The 22,659-nt window shown below is 31.2% G+C and overlaps 4 protein-coding genes across 4 annotated transcripts; 2 read left to right on the top strand and 2 right to left on the bottom strand.

Annotated features, from left to right (window-relative positions):
* The first annotated feature begins 2,757 nt into the window (after positions 1 to 2,757).
* LOC124531096 (androgen-induced gene 1 protein-like) lies at positions 2,758 to 5,269 on the top strand. The gene is made up of 2 exons (XM_047105551.1): positions 2,758 to 2,997; positions 4,671 to 5,269. Exons 1-2 carry the CDS (start codon positions 2,845 to 2,847, stop codon positions 5,244 to 5,246), a joined length of 729 nt encoding a protein of 242 aa, XP_046961507.1. The 5' UTR covers positions 2,758 to 2,844; the 3' UTR covers positions 5,247 to 5,269.
* A 1,650-nt stretch (positions 5,270 to 6,919) lies between these two features.
* LOC124531149 (caspase-3-like) lies at positions 6,920 to 13,587 on the bottom strand. The gene is made up of 6 exons (XM_047105617.1): positions 13,477 to 13,587; positions 12,548 to 12,664; positions 11,941 to 12,077; positions 10,641 to 10,816; positions 7,885 to 7,999; positions 6,920 to 7,174 (listed from the first exon to the last, which is right to left on the bottom strand). Exons 1-6 carry the CDS (start codon positions 13,527 to 13,529, stop codon positions 6,951 to 6,953), a joined length of 822 nt encoding a protein of 273 aa, XP_046961573.1. The 5' UTR covers positions 13,530 to 13,587; the 3' UTR covers positions 6,920 to 6,950.
* Positions 13,588 to 14,740: 1,153 nt separating this feature from the next.
* On the bottom strand, positions 14,741 to 17,060 carry LOC124531161 (protein asteroid). The gene has a single exon (XM_047105634.1). The coding sequence runs from the start codon at positions 16,937 to 16,939 to the stop codon at positions 14,753 to 14,755; it is 2,187 nt and encodes a 728-aa protein (XP_046961590.1). The 5' UTR covers positions 16,940 to 17,060; the 3' UTR covers positions 14,741 to 14,752.
* A 749-nt stretch (positions 17,061 to 17,809) lies between these two features.
* On the top strand, positions 17,810 to 22,347 carry LOC124531210 (la protein homolog). The gene is made up of 6 exons (XM_047105700.1): positions 17,810 to 18,169; positions 18,455 to 18,621; positions 19,408 to 19,668; positions 19,944 to 20,087; positions 21,556 to 21,667; positions 21,796 to 22,347. Exons 1-6 carry the CDS (start codon positions 18,049 to 18,051, stop codon positions 22,125 to 22,127), a joined length of 1,137 nt encoding a protein of 378 aa, XP_046961656.1. The 5' UTR covers positions 17,810 to 18,048; the 3' UTR covers positions 22,128 to 22,347.
* The last annotated feature ends 312 nt before the right edge of the window (positions 22,348 to 22,659 follow it).

Genomic DNA, 22,659 nt, shown 5'->3' with positions numbered 1-22,659 from the left:
TTTGTTATCATCAACGAAATGTTATTGCCTAAATCTAACAGAGGCCGCCATTAACTTTAATTTCTTAAACTTGACTACTTTAGCTAAAATATATAATCTTTTTCTTTTAACTCATAGCCTGAAGTCAGAAGGGGATACTGATTGGATGAAAGTGCAAAAACACTTGGTGTTCTTTCGAAGAAGCACATCTCTAATATCAGTACCTTTATTCCAATAACAGAAAATCGAATTATTTCCATTAGTTAACGAAAGAAGATTATTTTTGTCCCATTGTCAATGTCAAATGTCCCGGGTTCGATTCCCGGCTGAGTCTATGTAGATTACCGTAAGTTTTCTATGTTGTCTTGGGTCTGGGTGTTTGTGGTACCTTCGTTACTTCTGATTTTCCATAACACAAGTGCTTCAGCTACTTACATTGGATCAGAGTAATGTATGTGATGTTGTCTCATATTATTGTCTCATATATTGTCAATGAAAAAAGACTTATCCGTAAATATTGAATGTATTTATTGTCACAATACACCAGCGTGCTTAAACGCCCAGTACAGGGCTTAGACCGTAGGCAGGAGATAAACCTACATTGCTTATATTGGCACAGCGGGCACTCTATATTATAAAGATTATAAGTTTCTTGCAACTTGTAACTTTGTTAAGTCTTAACTGTAAATGCAAATCCTAGCTCAGAATGTTTGCATATACACATGGCTTAGTTTTGCTGTTACAAATAACAATTAAGTTAGAGAGTTTACTCTCTCTGCTATTAACTTTTAGACAATATATATATAAGATAAATTAATTTTGATAATAATTCTCCATGCTTCAACAAATACTCTTTCGATCGCATGCAATATTGTGATCAATTTAAAAAAAAAAATTAAACATATTTGCCAATATTTTTTTCATCACAATAATAAGTTTCTCATGATCTGCGCATACGCAGACTCGGGTATATTAACTTATTTTATATTGATTCAATAATTGTATAGAACATAGTTTATCTGGTGAACGACAATTTTTGAATGACTAAAGCTATTATGAAATACGAATATCTTATCTCGACCTCTTCAACTTAACCTCGGTAACCCGGAGATGCTCATTTAAATGTCACCTGTACTCATTTTTTTTAATTGAAAAAATAGACAACAACAAAATATATATATTCTAAAAATCTTTTTTTTTTTCGTTTTCATACAAATTTATACCATAATTAACAAAAGTTTTCTAACATTTTATAATACAATACGAATATAAAATTTATGAATGATAAAAACGATACAATTTATCAGTACGTATTTGTTGCTCTGAATTTATATGGGTCACATAAATTTAATTTTAATTTACATTTTATAATTGACTTTCGTCTGGTTTTCGGTGAATATATTAAAAAAAAAAAAAAAAAACAATACTTTTAAGTTTTAGAAACTTGCGAAATAACTCTACTGTTTTCAGTGGTTACATTCAAATAATCTTTATATAAAATTCCTATTACTACATAATTACATGATACCTAATAAAGTAAAATTGCACCATGCTTATATGTCTTAAATTAATTAGCAAAAACGCATACCCACGCAAACGGTTTGCACACTTAAACGCGACCTGCATTGAACGTGTAAATATTTAAAATCTTAAACAATATAAAATAGTCATTATAAATATGAAAAAAGGATAAGGGAAATAAGTGCTTTTTTTAAAGATTGTATACAAATGAGCGGCAAGAATAAAACATGATAATTATTATAATTTAATACAAGCTCAAACGATTCTATTACTGATCGATTTTAATTACTTTATATATATATATATATATATATATATATATATATATATATATATATATATATATATATATATATATATCTTTATTTTATTATAACATCTTATCATATATTTAGTGCATTTATAAAGTCGGTTAATGTCAATCAAGATAGTAGTCTTGAGAGAGAGACATTCTAGAATATCTTGCAGTCCATATTCTTGTTCGAGCTTGTCGTAGTTGTCGTGAAATGGCTTAACCGATGCGTTGACTAGCTTGCTCCACACTACTCCGGAATCAGCTTCTTTTATGGGTCGAAATATTGTGCCCCGTTAATTGAGTACCTACTTTCGTTATGGTATTTTTCCCTTGTGCATTCAATAGTAGTTAATTTTCCGTAAATATAAGCTGAAAGCGGACGTATACACTAATAATTTCTAAAATTTTAAAATATTTATCACAACCTGACATTGAATCAGCCCCGTCTGAAGCGAAACAAGAGCCCAAACGCTAAGGGTTTACTAGCAAAGTATTGGCGATATATCCTCCCTCCTAACAAAATTTAAAAGTTTTTTCTGAGCGCCAACGTTGGGCTCAGACTTTACTTTTATTCCTGAGGCATTAAGGCGTTTAAAACCAGATTTCCTGACCTCCTGCAACCTGCGTTAAGAAAGGCCTGGACGTGTGTAAACGACTCATTAGCTGACCATTAATCTAGCTTCTGTAGCAGAAGTATATTAATAATTTTAAGAATCAAACTTAAAAAAAAAACTCCTAATATTACACATCACACTTCTGCATTTAAGTATTTAATTATTAATAATTAATGTTAATTGCTTAACAATAATATAATTTGATACTATACAATGATCTTATGAGTAAGTCATTCTGTGATGATATTCATAGCCGTCTATAGAGATTGATGCCCTCTATACAAAATTTATCACAAAATATATTACAACAAACATTTTTATCAGGTCATAAATAATCATAAAAAACGAAACAGACCTTGATCGTAACACACGAGCGCGCGGCTTCATCGCAAACTGACGTTTTAACTTTTTAATTATTTATTTTATTTTTACAAAATGCTGCGAGTATTATTCCATCTGACAGTTGTGACGATTAATTCTTTCGTGCTGTGGTATGATCAGACTTACATAGTTCTTCCTCTGCCTGTTAAAGAGATGGAAACACTACCACTGAAATCGAGGAGTATGTTTCTAACTATTTGGTGCTTAGTGAGTATTTTTGTAATTTTTATTATCACTCATTTGATTGATAGATAGTAATTATTTAGTGATCTATTAATTTTTTATCGAGATGAAAAGAATGATGATCATTTTTTTTGCTCAGACATAATTATTTTTTACATTGGCTTCGATAAAAAACTACCTACATATTCTTTTAAGTCCGTCCGTGTAGGTGTAACCAACCTATCATCAAACACTCATATTATTGTGTTCCGATTCGCTAGATACATGAGTCAGTGTAGCTACAGGCTGTGGGAAAAAACACCTTAATTCCCAGGCTTTATGACATATTGTAAGGCATTGCTGTGATTTCTTATGCGTTGCTATTGAGCTAGTAGATAAGTGTCATCGTCAGTATTACTTGAAAAAAATTAATTTTTATCTTTATTAATATTTTAATTTGAAAGTAGTCCTGTGTTTCTGTCTCTTTCTGTATTTATTGAATATAATTAAATTTGGTTCGAGGAAAGACATAGACTACGTTTTTGCTGAATAGTATTTTATAATATATCTGAATATTGAATAATGTTCAGTGATTGAAGGCACAGATAACCTTTCTCTACATATATGTCAGTATATTAAATAAAAATAGAGAAATAATTTGAACATATGGAGCTGTTTTATATAAGTATGTAATTGATTTAAATTTTTAATTTGAACTTATCCATGTATAAATTACACGTGTGGATAATATATAATTCATTCATAAAAACTTGGTGATAATGACGTAACAATTGTAAAACCTGTGTCAAAAAGTACTGTATGTTAATTATTCCATTAGGAATCAAGGAGGTACTAGAGGTACACATACTTATTAATGTGTAGAATTGAAGTAACTATCGCTCTACAAGGTCGCATAATAAAGATTAAAAAATGTCTTAACTAGTTTCAAAAATGGAACCGTAAATTCTTTTTTCGATTGTTTTTTTCGCGCTAAAATATGTAATATAAGTTCCGAATGTACACTGTCATTGATCCTATAATGGGTTAGTTTTTTTTTTCATCAAATGTACAGTCGGGGTAAGAAAAGATTCGTCACCTTAAGAACTGCTTTACTGATCAAGAATGACACATTGCGTCACAATGATTTGATGTTTAGATTCAAAAGGCACTAAGAGTTTTGTACTTGATAAAGGAATGAATTTGAAAACTGAAGAAGGTTTTCTTACTCTGACTGCACATTATAATTTGTAAATAAAATGGTCATCTTCACAGTCGACCACGAGTAGTACTGCCAAATACTGCCAAATAACGCTTAGTGGTTTGTTGAGTCAGCAATCTTTACTTACGCACTGGAATGCCTAGATTGATACTTATAAAGTTCCAATTAAAGCAATCCATTTTACTCTGACATAAATATCTTAGTTTTTCCAATCACTTTATGGTCTTCGTCCGATTTTGACCTTTCGACCTTTAGATATTAAACCAGCGTCACCAAACCAATTTCAACATTGCATTCTTCATTTGTATTGAATAAAATGTACATTTTATTATTACTATTATGAATACTCTGCTTTTAGCATGTAAAAGTATTGCTTTACTCCATCTACCTTATATAAGCGATATTTTTACTATGTACCCAAAACTATAGTAAGTAAATAATGTAATTACTAAAAAAACAGCCTTTATTATATTTTTAATCTGTTCCTTTTTTATTACAGATACTGCAAACGGTTTATCACTTCATCGCATTGCTTAACGACATTTTCGGATCGAGCGCGAAATCGCCTAAGAAACCTCCTATTATACGACAAATTAAAGACACACTGTTCTCGCTAGCATTTGCAACAGCGATATACGTGTCAATCGCATTTTGGAGCATATACGCCATAGACAAGGAGCTTATTTTTCCGGAACATATCGAAAAACTATATCATCCCAGTTTCAATCACGTTTTACACACAACCGTATCTGTGTTTATAATAATAGAGTTATTGACGTCGTACAGAAATTATCCGTCGCGAAAAATTGGTTTCTCTGTAATGCTTACATTTTTTATTTCCTACATAGTTTGGTTCTTTACGATTTACGCAAAAACTGGTGCGTGGGTCTATCCAGTATTCGAACTCTTCAACTGGCCTCTGAGGGTTGTGTTTATCGTCCTAAGTGTAAGCACCGCCGCATTATTATATATGTTTGGCGAAAAATTGAACAATTTCGTGTGTTCCCATAAAAAAGAATCGCATTCTAATGGAATTCAAAATGGCATATCTAAAGGCAAAAAGAAGAGAACGTAAAAAGAATAAAATATTTCAATTACAAATTTGTTTTTCTTTATATTTATAACATCATCAACAAACATCAACAGCCACATTTCCCACTGCTGGGGTAAGGTTTTGGAACATATTTCACTAAGCTGTTCCAATGCGGGTTGGTGGAATACTCATGTGGCAGAATTTCTATGAAATTAGACACGTAAAGGTTTCCTCGCGATGTTTTCTTTCACCGCCGAGCACGAGATGAATTATAAACAATTATCACTATAATCATCGGTTAAGATGCACGCGTTCTAACCACTGAGCCATCGCGGGTCATTTATAAAGGTTTTTTAAAAAACATTTATAGATATCACCCACGAACAGAGTCGGATTTAAAGGTCTGGAGGCCCCGGGGCCACAAAGAAGTGAGTGCCCTAGACAAACAGAAGCGTGAAGACCCTAATAATTATATTATTATGAATTAATTAGTTTTTTTTTTATTTACATTCATATATCAATAAACCTCAATATAGTAGATATATAAATATACAGCAGAATTATAAATTAAAAATATAGTACGACATTAGAAAAATGGGGACGTGTATAGTTTGACACAACTTAGATGTAGCATCCGCAAAATTCATAAAACACTTTCATAACACACTTGGGATGACATAGGCACTTAATTCACACCCGAATTAAGTACCTATGTCATCCCAAATTATCAATATTTATTTTTTATGTGAATATGATCTTTACACAAACGTAACATCATATGACCTAAAATATTGGTCAATTTGACATACGCAATTGTTTTCTCGGGTTGAACTAACGCGAGAATCTATAGTGACAAATGGCGACGAATGGCGCGATTTTTATTAGTTGAATAAATCGGCAGTAATCGGTTTTATTGAATTTGCCGATGCCACATCTAAGTTGCGTCGTACTCTAGAAGCGTGTGAAGTTCTACGGTGTAATTAATAAACGTTTGTAATTGCGTGCAATTAATTTATTGTAGTAAAATAATAGTAATCTACTTAATAATATATAATAAAAAATATGATAAATTTAATTAATTTATTCTTTTTTTTTCACTACTACAACACTCACAAATCTTAATATTATTATTAATACAAATTTTTAATAAATAACATTATAAAATAAGATAAGATGCATAGTTTTCGAGCACAGATATTTAATTAACGGATAATAGAGTAATTTCTTATGTTTTACATTTCCCGCCAAAAGATAATAACTAGTCATAATGACATTTAATATTTAGAAACGTCAGAATAAATGTTATTGTTACATGCTTAAATACGTTATAAATTATAAATGAGTTACATAAAAATATATATCTGGAAATAAATAATTTACTAAAAAATATTGTTAGTTAAATATAATTAAGCATCTACTTATAATTACCTAAAGGAGTAGAGTTTTTAATTTTATATTTATTTATTTTCTGTTTTTGTTTTATGTCAAATCATTAATTTAAATAATTGTATTAACTAACATAACTATATTTTTTTAAATGTTGAAAAATAGTCACTATCAAGTTTCTTGCCGGTTCTTCTCGGTAGAATCTACTTTCCGAACCGGTGGTAGCTTCACTTAATTGTTAAATGACGATTCAAAAGTGCTTGTAAAAGCCCACTTGAATAAAGTTTATTTTGATTTTGATTTCGTCTAATAACTGAATACAAAATTTTCATAGACAATACACATTTTTTTTTTTTAATTTTAAAATTTAAATAATTTCGTTAAAGAATAACGGGTTTCGGGCATTTGTTTCTTATCGTGTATTGAAGGATTTGATGGCGCGAAAGTGGACCTGTAATGCGCGACCCTTCGATGGACCAGCGTTATTATGTGCAATATATCCCAGTCCTTGTGGTACTCATTGATGACGTCACAAAGCTCTTGTATCATGAACGAACCATCTCTATCTCTGAATGATACATAATCTGTAAAAAAAAATTAAAGCTGTAAACCAATAGTTTCATAAAAGCACCTTCGAATGACATTATTAATTTAATAAGAATCTAAAATTAAATTGCAACACTAATCAAATAATAGAAATGAAAAAAAGTACAAAAAAAGTCAATAGACTGTCAATTTAAATGTTTAAGGTCAAACTTGCTATTTATAACTATAATTGGCCATAATTACAAACGAATATAATTAGTAATCCTAAGACAGTTTTGAATTTGATAATTAAATTTAAGATGATTGTAATCTTGGTGTTTCCCAAGAACTCATTGTTGATTTTTTTTATGGTATAGGTTGGCGGACGAGCATCAGCCACCTGATGGTAAGTGGTCACCATCACCCATAGACAATGACGCTGTAAGAAATATTAACTATTCCTTACATTGTCAATGTGCCACCTCCGGAACTAAGATGTTATGTCCCTTGTGCGTGTAGTTACACTGGCTCACTCACCCTTCAAACAATACTGGGTATTGTTATTTGGCGGTACAAAGCCCTACCACCAAGTGAATTTTATCAAGTTGATATGAATAATGATTCATATTTCATAGTATCCTAATTTCTATGACAGTGGTCTCATGGACTCATTTGCCAGGCTGCTTACCTAATTTAAATTTAAAACTAAATCAATTTATGTGTAGAAAAACGAAATTAAAATCATGTGTAGGTAATAATTACAAATTACCTTCAACACTGGAGTATAATACAAGAAAATCCGCATGAGTTGGAATGATGAGGGACGCTTCAGCGCCGTCGAGCTCCACCCTCCGACCGCTGTCGACCTGGTCTCCTCTACAAGCCTATAAAAATATTTTAGTTTCAAGCTGCAGTTGAGAAACCTAGATTCAAACTTAAAGAATACTATTTATTAGCGCTCGCTTTTAAGGGGTCAGTCAATAGTGTTAGGTTTAAAAAGTAGCTTGTATGTAGTGAGTCGAGATGGCCTAGTGGTTAGAACGCGTGCATCTTAACCGATGATTGCGGGTTCAAACCCAGGCAAGCACCGCTGTTTCATGTTCTTAATTTGTCTTTATAATTAATCACGTGCTCAGCGGTGAAGGAAAACATCGTGAGGAAACCTGCATGTGACAAATTTCATCGAAATTCTGCCACATGTACATTCCACCAACCCGTATTGGATCAGGGTGGTGGAATATGTTCCAAACCTTCTCCTCAAAGGGAGAGGAGGCCTTTAACCCAGCAGTGGGAATTTCAGGCTGTTGTTGTTGTTGTTACGTCTTTCCGCAGTTGCTTCATTACAATTTCATTAAATTTGGGAAATTTGATCGAGAAAAATAGAGCAGACAGACGGACAGACTCCAGATAGTCTACTGCGTCCATATGTGTGAATGCAGTATAAAAATACGCTCGCTATTTTTTGAGTTTATTGCGTATAAACGAGGCGGCAAGACACAATTTTATATTATGTAGTGATAATATCACAACTCAAATAACCAACAGAAGTACCAATATATAAAAAATAATACAAATACGATTGAAACCAGTCTAAAGCCAGTGGCGTAGCTATTGTAGGGCCAGGAGGTGCAGTGCACCAGGGCCCCGGAGTGCAGGGGGCCCGCTAAGCTAAACCTTAAGCTTCTGTAGCTAGAAAATCACGACCCTGCGCACAAGATTTCTTATTTGGTATCTATAATTTTAAAGGGTAATTATTAGTTAAAGAGGGATGAAAAAGAGGGGGTGAGGGCCCAATTTTTTTTTCTATGCACCAGGGCCCTTCCTCACCTAACTACGCCACTGTCTAAAGCGTCCGTAGATACGTTTATAGATTTTAGAACCGCTAGGAGAATGTCATAGTCAACGGTATTGAACGCATTACTAAAATCTAATAACGCTAAGATGGTGACCTGTTTCTGGTCCATTCCAAAACGGATATCATCAAGAACCTTCGTAAGTGCCTTCATAGTGCTGTGTCCAACTCGAAAGCCAGACTGGAATGAACTCAAGATGAGATTTTGTGATAGAAATAGGGAAAGTTGAGAATGGACAATACGTTCAAGAATTTTAGACAAGAAGGGAAGGATAGAAATAGGGCGATAGTGTGAAAGTGACGTAGGATTAGAGATCTTAGGGATAGGAATAATATGAGCAGTGCGCCAAACATTCGGGAAAGTTTTAGATGAAAGAGAAAAGTTAAAAATATGACAGAGTACACGCATAATTTCGTTTAAAACCATTGCTACCATTTTACGGCTTATACCATCACTGCCAACTGCATCAGACGAAATGGAAGGCATTTGTTTTTTAACGTCACTGGCAGTAACAGAAGCAAAATAGAATGGAGGGAAATCAGGTCTTAAGCGTGCATAAAGGGAAGAGATAGTATTAGATTTATTAGGATTACCGGAGGGAAATTTGGAAAAAATATCATTTAGAGTGTTTAAATCTAAATGGTGAGGAATACTTGTCTTCGATCTGCCAATTCCCAGCGAATTTAAGAAAGTCCACACTTTAGATGCATCCTTATTTTCAACAGACGAGTGAATGTATCTCCTTTGAGCATCTCTGCACATCTTGTTACATTGATTGCGGAGTTGCTTGTCTCTACTGAGATTATGCTCGGTTGGTGTGGATTTATATTTATATTTAGCGGTATTTCGCTTTGTCATGACCACTTTAATCTCCTCGGTTAGCCAGGGTGCAGGAAGATGTTTCAGTCTAATTGGTCTAAGAGGAGCGTGTAGATCAAAAAGCTCAATTAGAAGGGAGTTAAAAATGCAAAGCTTCTCATCAATCGTTTGGGCATCAAAGACTGCGCTCCAGTCGATTGAGTTTAAATCCCGCATAAAATTGTCATTGTTGAACTTTTTGAAACTACGTCGCATTACCACTGTTGGCTTAACCTTTGAAGGGCGGATTTTATATGACATGTAAACAAGGTCATGATAAGAAAAAGCATCAGCTGGGAACTGACCATGCTCGGCGACAAGTTCTGGTGAGGAAACAAGGTCAAGGAGAGAAGGAGAGCAATTTGGGAAATAATGAGTAGGATTTGTTTGCAGCAAAGTAGGCAATATTTATTTCTCATGCGAATATGATCTTTGCACAAACGTAATAACTTGTAATATAACATGAACTAATATATTCGTCAATTTGACGCGTCGATTTACATGCACTTGCTTTCTCTGACGCGTGAATCTATAGCGACGAATAGCGTCGAATGGCGCGATAGGGAACTGTTTCTATTGGTTGTGTAAATCGACAGTAATCGGTTTTATTTTCATTCCATTGCATTTTCCGATGTTACATCTAATTTGTGTCGTATTATAAGTGGATCCTAAAGTGAAAGCCGGTGATCAGCGAACGCAGGGTAAAGGGATCCAACTGCTGCATTGGCGGTCATCAGAATAAGCCACGTCCAGCAGGATCACTATTGGCTACTTGTTAATGATGGTAATATTGTCATATAAAATTTAACCAAACCTGTACGAAAAATAATTTCGGCTTCCCAACCAGACTGGAGTGACCGTGTTCTAGCATCACCGTTACTTCTCTCAATTGGTAAGGTCTATCCGCAGCGAAGAGGTCTCCCCCTTTGTCCCCGTGCGTCAGAAAAGCAAAACACAGGCACGATGTCGCCTTGTGGTCTTCTTTACTTACTGAAAATTTATAGAAGACTTCTGTATGATGTTTACTTATTCATGCAAGTTCACCGATTAAGTATGATCAAGAAATTTCGGACAGTGAAAATAAATAAGTATTCAAAATCATTAAATCACCGAGTAATCTCAGTATAAACCCAACCCGCCCTGGCACGGGTACTTGATATTGTTTATTGTTTCATTTGGCAATCCAACAGTGTTACAATATCTTATTAAATTTAACAATATAATGCAAAAATTATGACCAAAAAAGGATTACACTATTATAACATGAATTCGAAAAGCAGTTACAATATGAAAGTTTTTTACTAGTTATTTATAGAAGTTAAACAGCTTGTGGTAGGTATAGGTACTCTGCATAAACTGTATGTTTGTAAAAATTGTGTGTGTGCGTATGTTTGTGAAATTGTGTGTTTGTTTGTGCGTGTGTGTGTGATTGTGTCATTATTGAGTAAGCTAGCCTAACATTTGCTTTTTATTGCTTTCTTAAACGCTCCTTTAGATAAATTAAATAAATCTATGTCAGCATAAAAATATATCGTCATATTATAAAAAAGTTACATAAAATAATTATAAATTGTAGCCTATGTATTATTCTGATGTATAAACTATATTATTGTAAAATTTCATACAAATCCGTTCAGTAGTTTTTTCGTGAAAGAGTAACAAACATGCATACATTTATCCTCACAAACTTTCGCATAAGTATATAATATTACTAATAACATTGCAGATTACTAATAACATTGCTCAACGTTTAATTATATGAGACCAATGATGTTGTAGTAAACAGATATGTTATTAACGCGCAAAAAGTGAAGACTAGAAAACGTCCTAATTGGGACGTTTGCCTTTAGTCGTTTTACGTAGTAATACGTTATAATACATCATAATTACGTATTAATACGTTTTGCGTAATTAAAATATCTAGTTATCCCTTTTACTTATTGTTTTTATCAAGCTGTCCTTTTTACTTTTAACGAAATGTAAAAATAAACTAAAATAAACGGTCCCCGGCGCGGCACACTTTTTTCTGTTGTTTAGTATGGATATAACATATCTGTTTATTAGAATATCATTGTATGAGACCACCATACAGCGACAGGTGTGTAAATACTTACGTGTCATGACCTGTTCCAGGATTTCAGCGTGTTCCAGATCGTGGTGAACTTTGACTTTATAGTTCAAATTTTCAAAAACCTTTTTCAATTTTGCAACATCTTCCATTGTGCCGTTTCTAGGCGATGGGCGTTTAAAACTGAAAGAAAAAAAAACATAAAATTATTTATATCATCGATACACTTTTATTGATATTCATTATTATTGTTCTTGTTTACACAATAATAATATAAATGACAAATAATTAAGCTAATAATCTATACTAATATGTATTATAAAAAGTCTGCCTATAAACCGAATTTGAAGAAATTAGTAACAAGCTTGATCTCCCAGTAAGGGCAGAGACTTTTTTTTTTTCTTTTAGACCTAGCAGCTGTCTCTCTAACCGGTCCAGCGTAATAAGAATAGAAGTAGCTATTTAATTTAATTTTATGTTAAGAAATTCAAATCAAAATACTGAAATGTCAAGAAAAGTGCAAATTCCCTAATTCTCTTGCACATTACACCCAAAGATTAAATTATTTTAAATATCAACCATACAAATTATTTAACTTTATTACCGCCTCAAATAGAAACACTTTCAGAAATATCAATATTGTTGGCACTCACCCATAATACATTGTTTTCTTATATTTGTTATGATTGAATATAGTTAAATACTTTTCACCTGTCATATTATAATACAAGATTTCTGGTTCATATTTCTGCGCATCCTCCAAAATAGAGCTATAACAGAAATAATTAAAACAAATAAATAATATTCCTATTTAATTTCTTTTTGAAGATTATTCCACGAGCATCTGCGGTTTCTGAGGTATGTGTAGGGCTTAATTTACACTAGGGGCGGGAATTCGGGGGTAGTGGGCAGGGTGGTATCTATTCAGTAGCGGCAAAATTAGACTGATGAGAAAATATAATTTCTTTTCTGAGTTAGTTATTTATTTAAAAAAGTAGTATCGAAACTATCCAGTGTATGCAAAATTTCAAAAATAGAACGGCATTTTTTACAGTTCAGAATATAGTGTAGGTACAGTGAAAATTTCTAACTAAGTATATTTTGTTCTTTGTCAACATGATTTTACACAAGCCTGTTTCCGATTTTCAAAAATGGTTATAACATGGTTATCAACTAATCATTTTTTTTCAACTACTAGCTACTTACGAAGTTTGGCAAGTACGTGGTTGAACGTAAAAAAGAACTACAGGTTAAAAAAATCGAATAAAATTTAAATCATTAAGTTTTCCAGAATTATTATTTACTGATAATACAATATATAATATAATTTTGGCGGCCTTTGCCACGACGAATTATAAAGATAGGATTTGTCTTCGTACTTTTACCAAAAATAAAGTAAACTGCCTATAAACAAGTAGCTAGCTACTTGTTTAGAGGCAATTTATTTTATGTCATTCAGTCAGTCAGTCAGTCATTATGGACGTACAAAAAGCATATTTAAATCGTTTTAAGTTGGTAAAACTGGTTAAAGTAAGTTCATTTTGAATCGAAGCGTCTATTACCGAATTTATTATAATCATACCTTGAATTGGAGGGGTTCACGTTAAAGGGCCCATCTGATGCAGTTTCATCCATTTTCTTACAACAAGGACAATTAATTGTAGTCCGTGTATATATATATTTTAAATAATTTTTGTTTTGTTTCAGAGAACACAAAATAACATACGACTAACAAATGCAACAGATAGATAAGAATTAACTATACCTATCGGAATGATAAATTGATAAGCGTTGTCATTTTTAGGTATGTGCATGAAATATTTATAAAACAGCATTTTTCCTTCATTAGATAGACCGACTAAGTTTATTTCTCGGAACTGATTTTTATAGAGATTACGTAGATCATCCAATCTCTTGTTCGGTTCAATCTTGGTTGTGGAAGAAAACCGTATTTTTACGGTTTTTAGGGCTTAATTACTAAAATCAAGGTCAACATTTAGTCCAAAGTTTCAAAGGGAAATACAAAAAGATAGTAGGTAATAGATATGTTCCATAATAGTTTCAATTCGGACTAGTGACCCATTTTTTGACAGACTTTTATTAACATTGTATTTTCATTTACATTAATAGTAAACATACGGCAGTAGATCCTACACGGCACAATAACTTTTCTGTCCGCCACATCTCTCTTTCTATAGTGTTTTTTTTTTAAATTAATTCGTTTTCTTATTCAGTGTTGTTTAACTATAATAGGCTTATTGACTGTTTTTTAAAATCCATTTTATATTATTTAGTAGAAGTTCAGGAACCCAGTAAAAGTGTTTTTTTTTTTTATTTCTAGTACCTACATATTTGCCAAAAATATCATATTAAAAATTCCATATTTAAATAGCGCGCATAAACGCTACTTTGACAATATGGCGTAATGGAGTCGGGGACGTCACTTTCTTGTATTTTAATCTGTGGTACATATAGTAGAAAAGCAAGCAAGGTTAACAAGAAAGTGACTTCATCATAAGCCCGGCCAATCGGGAGCGTTTTGTTTCACGTGACAAACGTTTGAAAAAATGCATTTTTATTGATGGATTTTTGAATTAATTAAGTATTATTTTGAACTTCCGTTAGTAAATAACCATTTTTAAACTCATAATATACACTGATTACAATAATTCACAATTTATTTTTCGCATTGTCAAATAGCCTATTAGTCAAAAATGAAAAGAAAATTTAAAATGCATTTATATTTATTGTATTATGTATATCTATTAACTTTATAAGAAATTTATATAATCAATTAAATAAAAATATAAAGAGATAAAAATGTGTATAATAATAAAACAACCACAGATTAAAAAACATTATATTATAACATCAGCTTCAAAACCTTTAGTAAAGAAAGATTGGTCTTCTTGTAAATCTTTTTTACCCCTGTTCCTTTTCCTTTTCGACCATTGAACATTTGACAAGTTCATTTCCTCTAACAATTGCTTATAAAGAGAACATATACTTTTATAAAACAATATAACAGTTGTAGCACCTTTTATATAATCTTGTAAAAACTTCTCAGGATCTGCCTGTTTTTCTAATTTCAATGCTATGTTATATATCAATACACCATTGTAACATTTTGAATAGCGAGTCGGTTCAAATGGTGAACCACATAATATATTCAATGAATTAATTTGATGTAATATACACTGAAATTGGGCAAAAGAATGTATTTTCTTAATATCATAACTTTTAGGTCTTTTTCGTATACTGTCATCAATTTCAAAATGCTTTAAAATAACACTGGCAGCGATGAGGCAGTCTTCATATTTAACTTTGTTTTTATTAAGGAACAATTCATCATCTGTAACTGCAATCGAAGTTGGTGTTTTTCTCAATTCTTCTAGTTTTTTAGCGTTCCTATTATTAAAGAGATAACTACCACGAGTTGTGCCAGTTCTTTCATCGATTACCTCTAAAGTTATATATGACATAATCAAAGAATGAACATGGGCAAGTGGAACACTGCATGTGGAAACCCAGTAAAGTATCGATATCATGAACAGATGAAAGTTTAAAGGTAACGTCTCAATAACTGCCAAATTTAGATTGGGAAGTTTCAAATTGAGGAAATGTTGGAAATATAACTTTAATTGTTCATCATTTATTTCTTGAAATGATACATCCAAAGGTCTTGATATTGAATACTCTTTACCAACTGGTAATTTTTTGTAACCAGAATTTACCCTACAAACATAAACACATTCTTCATGAGAAAAATCAGTTAGAATATCAAATGCATATCTTAATATAGGCAATGTACAAAGAAAGGAGTCTTTCTCAGTAAAATCTTCGGCTTGAGGATTACACACATGTAAGTGATGAACATAAAGATTCAAATAGGTATAAGGTATTTTCCCATGACGAATTTTCTCTGCAAACCATGGAGGGATTAATTCTAATTTCTCGTCAGTAACAGCTTCTTCATCTTCCTGTGACGCTTCCTCTTCGTCATCAGTGTTGTCAGTATTTTCAGACTCATCTGTACTGTCAACTTCAGAATTATCTGACGTCTCCTCGACATTAGGCATTTCGAGGCATGATTTTTGAGTCAAATTACTTGCGGGTAAATCAAAATACTTCAATGACTGACAGTCTTCGTTATGATATCCGTCCACACTTCTTTTAATGGTTAAAAAAACTTTATTTTTTTGATGTTTCTTAAGTCTGCCTAAAATTTTCTCAATGGCTGAATCCAATGTTTCATTTTGAAGCCAATTAAACAATGTATGTATACTTCTCTGTTGCTCATTTTTCTTTTTTTTACTTTTATGCAATTTAAGTTGTGAAAAGAATTTTCTAAAAACTTTTTTCTCCACATAGTCATTACCAAGGAGGGTTGCTAGCAAAGGTAAAAGTTCTTCTTTTAGACCACCAAAGTGATTACACAAATATTGCACTTTGTATATTTTGCACTCCATTGCATATAACTTGACACCATTTTCTTCTATTGGTTTTGGTTTCATTTCTAATGTATTAAAAGATATGTATAAAACATTGTATATAAAAAAATCTGAGTCATAGCTTAACACTGGGCAATTCAAGTGTCTTGCTAATGAGGCAATATCGTCATCAGCTTCAAATTCACAAACGGTATAGTTTATTTTCATATCATTAAGAACTTCTTTGAAAACATCTCTAAATAAAAATGGGAAAATTTGTAATCTGTCCTGCGTAACAGGATCCAGTCGCGCCGTACCGCCTAATTTAGACTTTAGCCGACTAAAAACGGTTCTCAATTTTTTCTTTTCATGACAACCATCGAATATAACATATGGTATTACGTTGCATTTACGTAAGTTTTTAAAGAATGTTTTAACAGACGATGCGAATTTATCATATTCGCCGCCAAACGCTGAAAAACTGTTTAGCAATCTATACAACTGGGCACATAAACTATGACCGTCTATAATTAAATTACTATCGTGTAAATAGTATTTTTTCATGAACACATCTTGATTATTGTTTACATATGTTGTCAAACCACGAACACCCATTGTTATTGTGATGCCATCAATTTTTTATTTAGGTTTTTAAGGTTAGTATATAATTACTATTTGTAGAAAATAAAAACATCGTGTTGTGTGATTACGATTGTCAATTGATATTTGACTTTGACATACGTAACACGATATAATAAAAAATAGTGAATGTTATTGTTTATTATTGCTTATATTTTACAAAATAATATATATCTATAGATTAGGTATTATATAAAATATCATTGTATTTCGTACTATTCATAAAATAATGTGTATTTTGATTCGTATTTGACTAGTATTAATTTTGCTTAATTTTGTAAATCACATTTTGTCATTAGAAAACACTATACATATATTTAAGTATACATTTTTTTAATATAAGACACTACTAATTATCAATATTAACATTGTATTTACGACACATAAATTTGTGTTATGTTACAGAATTTACAGATATTTTTTTTTCCAGTTTGTGAATTCCCATTCTGCAACAAATATTTGGCCGGTCTACTGAGATAATAGAACTACATTTTGCATATTTTTAACGAAGTATGTTAGGTATTTCATAGCATAATATCACAAGTACATTAATTATCGTAAATATTTAATCAAAAATATCAAACGTTCATATTTAATTAAAGTAGCCAAAATATTAATAATTAAATAAATAAATAATGCAATAAGATTTGTTATGAAAGAAATGATATATTGAGAAATTATACAGTTACGAAAATGTACTTTTCAATCTCATAATAATTTTATAAAATGTTAAAAATGCTTTATATATGAATAAATGTAATGTCGTAAAAAAAGAATATTTTGCGTTTTATGTAAGCTATTATGAACGCAGTTTTCTCTCTCTGTCCTGTCATCTTAATCCAACTTCAGTCATTAATCAAATCAACCACGCCGGTTTCTTGCTTGTCTGCATCGTGCATGTGGTTTTCAAATTCAGTAAAACACGTGTTTTATATTCTATAAATATAATAATATTGTAGTTTCTTTGAAGTTTTATTGGTAGCTTAATATTTATTACGTAAAAAAAGTGTAGTAACTAGCATATTGCGTCTAATTTGAGCGTAGCAAGCTCGTTACACAGTGTATTATTTTGTAATTAATCCAACATGACTGATGAAAACGTGGTAACTGAAACCAATGGGCAAGGGGCAACTGATACGGAAAATAATGCAGAGGAAGAGACTGATTTGGAGAAAGCGATCATCAGGCAAATAGAATATTACTTTGGTAGGTTTTTACGATACGTGGTAATCAATATTGATTGTTTGTTGTTGTTGTATATAACTAAGAACTTATTAAATTTGCAGGAAACGTAATTATAATAATATATTTGTTGATATATAGAAAAAAAGTCATTCGAAAAATGTTAGGCACAGGTTTAAAAAAAAAGCACCAATGACACTAAAAATTTGTTTTTTTTTTAATATTTATAAATCCATTACAATACTATCCATTCTGCTTAATTACATATATTATGTTTATAATATCTTTAATATAAATTATTTTTTGTAGGTGATCTAAATCTTCCCAGGGATAAATTTTTACGAGAGCAGGTAAAACTAGACGATGGCTGGATACCACTTGACATCCTCGGAAGATTTAACCGTCTTGCCAAACTCTCTACCGATCCTGAGGTTATTGCAAATGCAATGAACAAGTCAACTTCTGGATTAATTGAGGTATATTATAATTGACTTATTAATCAAAGAAATGTCTTATATGAATTTGTTGAATATAATTTTATTACATATTTTGTTACTCTGAAAAGCTTGCAAAATTAATACATCAAAACAGTCCAGGTTCTCACAAATACTTTTAAATAGTCATCTTACAAGAGTTTTGACAATTTTGATGTCAAACTAAATACAGTGTAAATTCTATATAACGATAAACTCCCTATAAAGTACAAGTGAGCACAACTTGGTTGGTTTGTGTTAAAACCCACATATTGATACATTCTCTATAGTGATAGAGCCATTCTCTGTTACGAAGAAATGTATACATACCTAGATATGAATAGAATACAAAAAATAATTCAAAACAAGTACTGGCTTAGCTAAAAACATCAAAATTATCAGATTATATGTGTAAACAATAACTTATAAGCAAATTTTATTGAAGACTTGTTTAAAAATTTAAAAATTCTTGTTAATTTGGTTGCTTTTTTGTACACTCCATGTAATGATAACTGTCCATAACAACAAAAAATGCTCAGTCCCTTGAGTTTAATTATAAACAGTTTCACTGTATTGTAAATTCCAGTTGCACTTAGATGTTTAATACTTAATTAAGCTTAAGGAACAAGACTGATTTTATTTAAATTTACATACATGAATCACGAAAATAAGACATTATTGTGTTAACTATAAGAGATTATAAATGTTATTGTAATTTGGTAATAAATTAAATGTTTCTTTATAATTTTGTTATGCCTTATAAAACTCTTTGAATATTTCAAATTTAAGGTCTCCGAAGACAACAAGAAAATACGAAGGAATCCCGAGTTACCTATTCCGGAAATGAATGAGGAGAGACGTAAGGAACTCACAGGGAGGACAGTCTATGCAAAAGGATTTCCCAAAGACGCCTCACTTGATGACATATTGAAATACTTCAAACAGTTCGAGGAAGTAGAAAATATTATTATGAGGAGATATCAAGACAGACAAACAAAGAAACGTCTTTTCAAAGGATCAGTATTTGCTACATTTAAGACAAAGGAACAGGTAACTAACACTAACATGGATACTTTATTGTCAGCACATTAAGACAAATTAAAGTTACAGCTGTAATCTTTAAAAAACTATACAAAGCTCTATATTTGGTTGGTATAATAAATGTTAATGCTTGTGCTAAGAGGCAGAATTTAACCTGAAGCTGGCAGCCCTTAAACAATCATGCTATTGATGTTTATTAATTAATTTCTTAAATAAAATCAGTATCTACTTTATTTATATCTCTGCTACTACTATACTAATAATTAAAATTGTTCAAATTCTAGGCAGAAAAATTTTTAGATACCAAGGGCTTAAAATACAATGAGACTGATCTTCTAATACTGTGGCAAGATAACTATTTGCAGCAAAAACAAGAGGAATATGCCGCTAAAAAGGATAAAAAAGACAAAAAACATAAAGGAAAAGATGTAAGTAAAATTAAGATATGCAGTTTTACAGCCTGTAGAATCATCTGCCATGTGCCTGATCTCTCTCCAATCATGCCTAAGTATCATCATTTATATATTTACTCTATTCCAAAGAGAACAAGAAAAAAGCAGAATAAACAACATCTGACAGCAAACTGACGCTATATGATTGGTCAATGCTTGAGCTTGATTAATCTATAATATTCACTTTGGTTTTACAAAAATATGAGGTTTTGAATACAGATGAAACTATTATGAATTTTTGCGAGTAAAATTAAAGTGTAAATAAGTACATATAGTCTATTCCAATGGGAAGAGGAGAAAAGGTAAATAAACAACTTAGACCTTGAATTGATATGTCATTTGCGTTCGACTAGTGAGGTGAAAATAATTGAATGAATGGGTAATGAATGCTAAAGAACGATATATTTTTTTTTTTTATTTTAAAAGTAATTTTCCGTTTAAACAAAGCCAGGTCGTAATAAAAAACTTCAGAGAATTCTGAATAAGCATCCGTGCACATGATACGAAAGATGAGAGACGAATGTCTTTCTTACCATTGTATTATTTTCAAAACTATAAAATTGCTATGCACAAAACTAATCTACATTTCGAGATGAGAGATCATTTTTAAGTAAAATAATTCTTTATTAATAACATTTTTGGTAAAAATATTATTTTTATGTAAAAACCTTACTGTATAAAAATAACTTTTTTATCTTTCGTTAGGTAAATTATATGTTTCTAATAAATAATTCATATTACATATTACAACCAATTAAATAAATATATATTAAAAAAAATATCTATAATGAATCTTAAAACTAAAATAATATATTTTTTATCTGTAAAAATTCATTCAGTCTACATTCGTTTAGCGACATCCTTAGTTGAGGCCTCTATTTTAAATGTTCGTCATCGAAAAATGGTGTCTTGAATGTTGACAAAACTGTTTTCGTTACTTTGGAAGTGAAATTAAAGTGGATTTATGTAGTTTAGTGAAATATTGTTGTATTACAAATGAAGATATATTAATCAAGAGCTGTTTGTAGTTAATAGCAGAATTATCAACAAAACACTTGTGATATTGAAAAATACGGTATGTTTTGAATGTTTCCTTTTGTCATTGGAATGGACTATAGTTAAGTGTATTGTATTGTGTTAAAAATAAAGATATATTAAACATAAATTCTTAGTAGTGCATAATATATTTGATTTTTTAGTTAATAGCATGAAATAGGTAAATCTAAGATTTGTTCCTCTTTTTCTTACTTCCATTGGGATAAGTAAATATATATTATATATAATTATGGTAGTGAGAGACAGATAACTTTTGTTAGGTATTTTCACAGTGGCTGATGTAGGTTCAAATGCCAGGCACATTAAGGCATTAATGTAATTAAATGCAACCATAATCAGATCTACTAAGTCTTTAATCATATATTAAATAAATAATTTCAACATTTAGGCGAAAGAAGAAAAGGAGGAATTCAAGTTACCCACTGGAACGGTGCTTCACTTCAGCCAGGGACATGATAAAATGACCAGAGAGGATATCAAAGAAGCTCTTACTCCTCTAGGTAATATAAATAACATTATAATATGGCACTTGGCCAATTAAATAAATTCCAAAGAATGTTTTATGTACATTTGTGATAACTTATTGCTGCATATATAAAATATCTATAAATGTAAATCTTTATTTTAGGTCAAGAAATTGCATATGTAGACTTTAAAGTAGGTGATACTGAAGGTTGGGTGCGTTTGACCAAAGAGAATAGTGCTAAGGAAATAGCAGAAAAAATAACTGATGGTAAAATCAAAATTGGTGAATCAGATGTTCTATTCCGTGTTTTGGAAGATGAAGAAGAGAAAACATATTTAGATAAAACCATTGAAGAAATGTCGAAACGTCGCAAGAACATGAAAAATTTCAAGCAGAATAAGGGCAAAAACTTCAAGGGAAAGCAAGGGAGAAAGAGAAAGCCAGATCAGAACAACGACGGGCCTCCAGCCAAGATAAAAGCTAATGATAGTTAATAATCTTACGATAGTTTCGGAATTGTATTTAAAGTTTTCTCCGTAGCCTTTTGTATAAGCGTACAAACACAAAATGACTACAAACACGTAACTTCCTAACTTGTTAGTAAATAAGTTAGGTTTAGTAATATACAGACATGTTTAAATCCGAATATGTGGAACTTCGTCGCTTTTGTTATATAATAACAATAATTACATGATTAAAAATTATATTTTATGACAAAATGTTTTATTTAGACCTCAATGGCTGACTAAATTAACTCAGACTGAATGAAAAATGTAGACATTTAAACTGAGGTCTGAGGCATTTACAAAGTAGAATGTGCTACAATTATAAATATAGTTGTAGTTTTCCATGATTAATAATTGCTAAGATTTTTTTAATAAAAAGCTTTAAAATATCCTTATAAGTAGTAAATTTTTATATGTATAGGTACATTGGATAGGCCAATGACTCCACCTGAGAGTGATCGCCTATTTATGCAAAATTCATTACCTTAATAAACAACTTGCTCAATTTTAACTTAATGAA

Source organism: Vanessa cardui, chromosome 7 (genome assembly GCF_905220365.1).
Source record: "Vanessa cardui chromosome 7, ilVanCard2.1, whole genome shotgun sequence".
Lineage (NCBI taxonomy): Eukaryota > Metazoa > Arthropoda > Insecta > Lepidoptera > Nymphalidae > Vanessa > Vanessa cardui.
Note: the sequence above shows the minus strand (reverse complement) of the source record. Positions and strands in the feature narration are given on the sequence as shown.

Excerpts from the sequence above, each read along its gene's own strand:
- LOC124531096 (XM_047105551.1), top strand. The coding sequence starts at position 2,845 with ATGCTGCGAGTATTATTCCATCTGACAGTTGTGACGATTAATTCTTTC. Across the intron at positions 2,998-4,670 it reads TTCTAACTATTTGGTGCTTA|ATACTGCAAACGGTTTATCA; the intron begins GTGAGTATTTTT and ends TTTTTATTACAG.
- LOC124531149 (XM_047105617.1), bottom strand. The coding sequence starts at position 13,529 with ATGGATGAAACTGCATCAGATGGGCCCTTTAACGTGAACCCCTCCAAT. Across the intron at positions 12,078-12,547 it reads AAGAAAACAATGTATTATGG|TTTTAAACGCCCATCGCCTA; the intron begins GTGAGTGCCAAC and ends TTTTTCTTTCAG. Across the intron at positions 7,175-7,884 it reads ATTATACTCCAGTGTTGAAG|ATTATGTATCATTCAGAGAT; the intron begins GTAATTTGTAAT and ends TTTTTTTTACAG.
- LOC124531161 (XM_047105634.1), bottom strand. The coding sequence starts at position 16,939 with ATGGGTGTTCGTGGTTTGACAACATATGTAAACAATAATCAAGATGTG.
- LOC124531210 (XM_047105700.1), top strand. The coding sequence starts at position 18,049 with ATGACTGATGAAAACGTGGTAACTGAAACCAATGGGCAAGGGGCAACT. Across the intron at positions 18,170-18,454 it reads GCAAATAGAATATTACTTTG|GTGATCTAAATCTTCCCAGG; the intron begins GTAGGTTTTTAC and ends TATTTTTTGTAG. Across the intron at positions 21,668-21,795 it reads AGAAGCTCTTACTCCTCTAG|GTCAAGAAATTGCATATGTA; the intron begins GTAATATAAATA and ends TCTTTATTTTAG.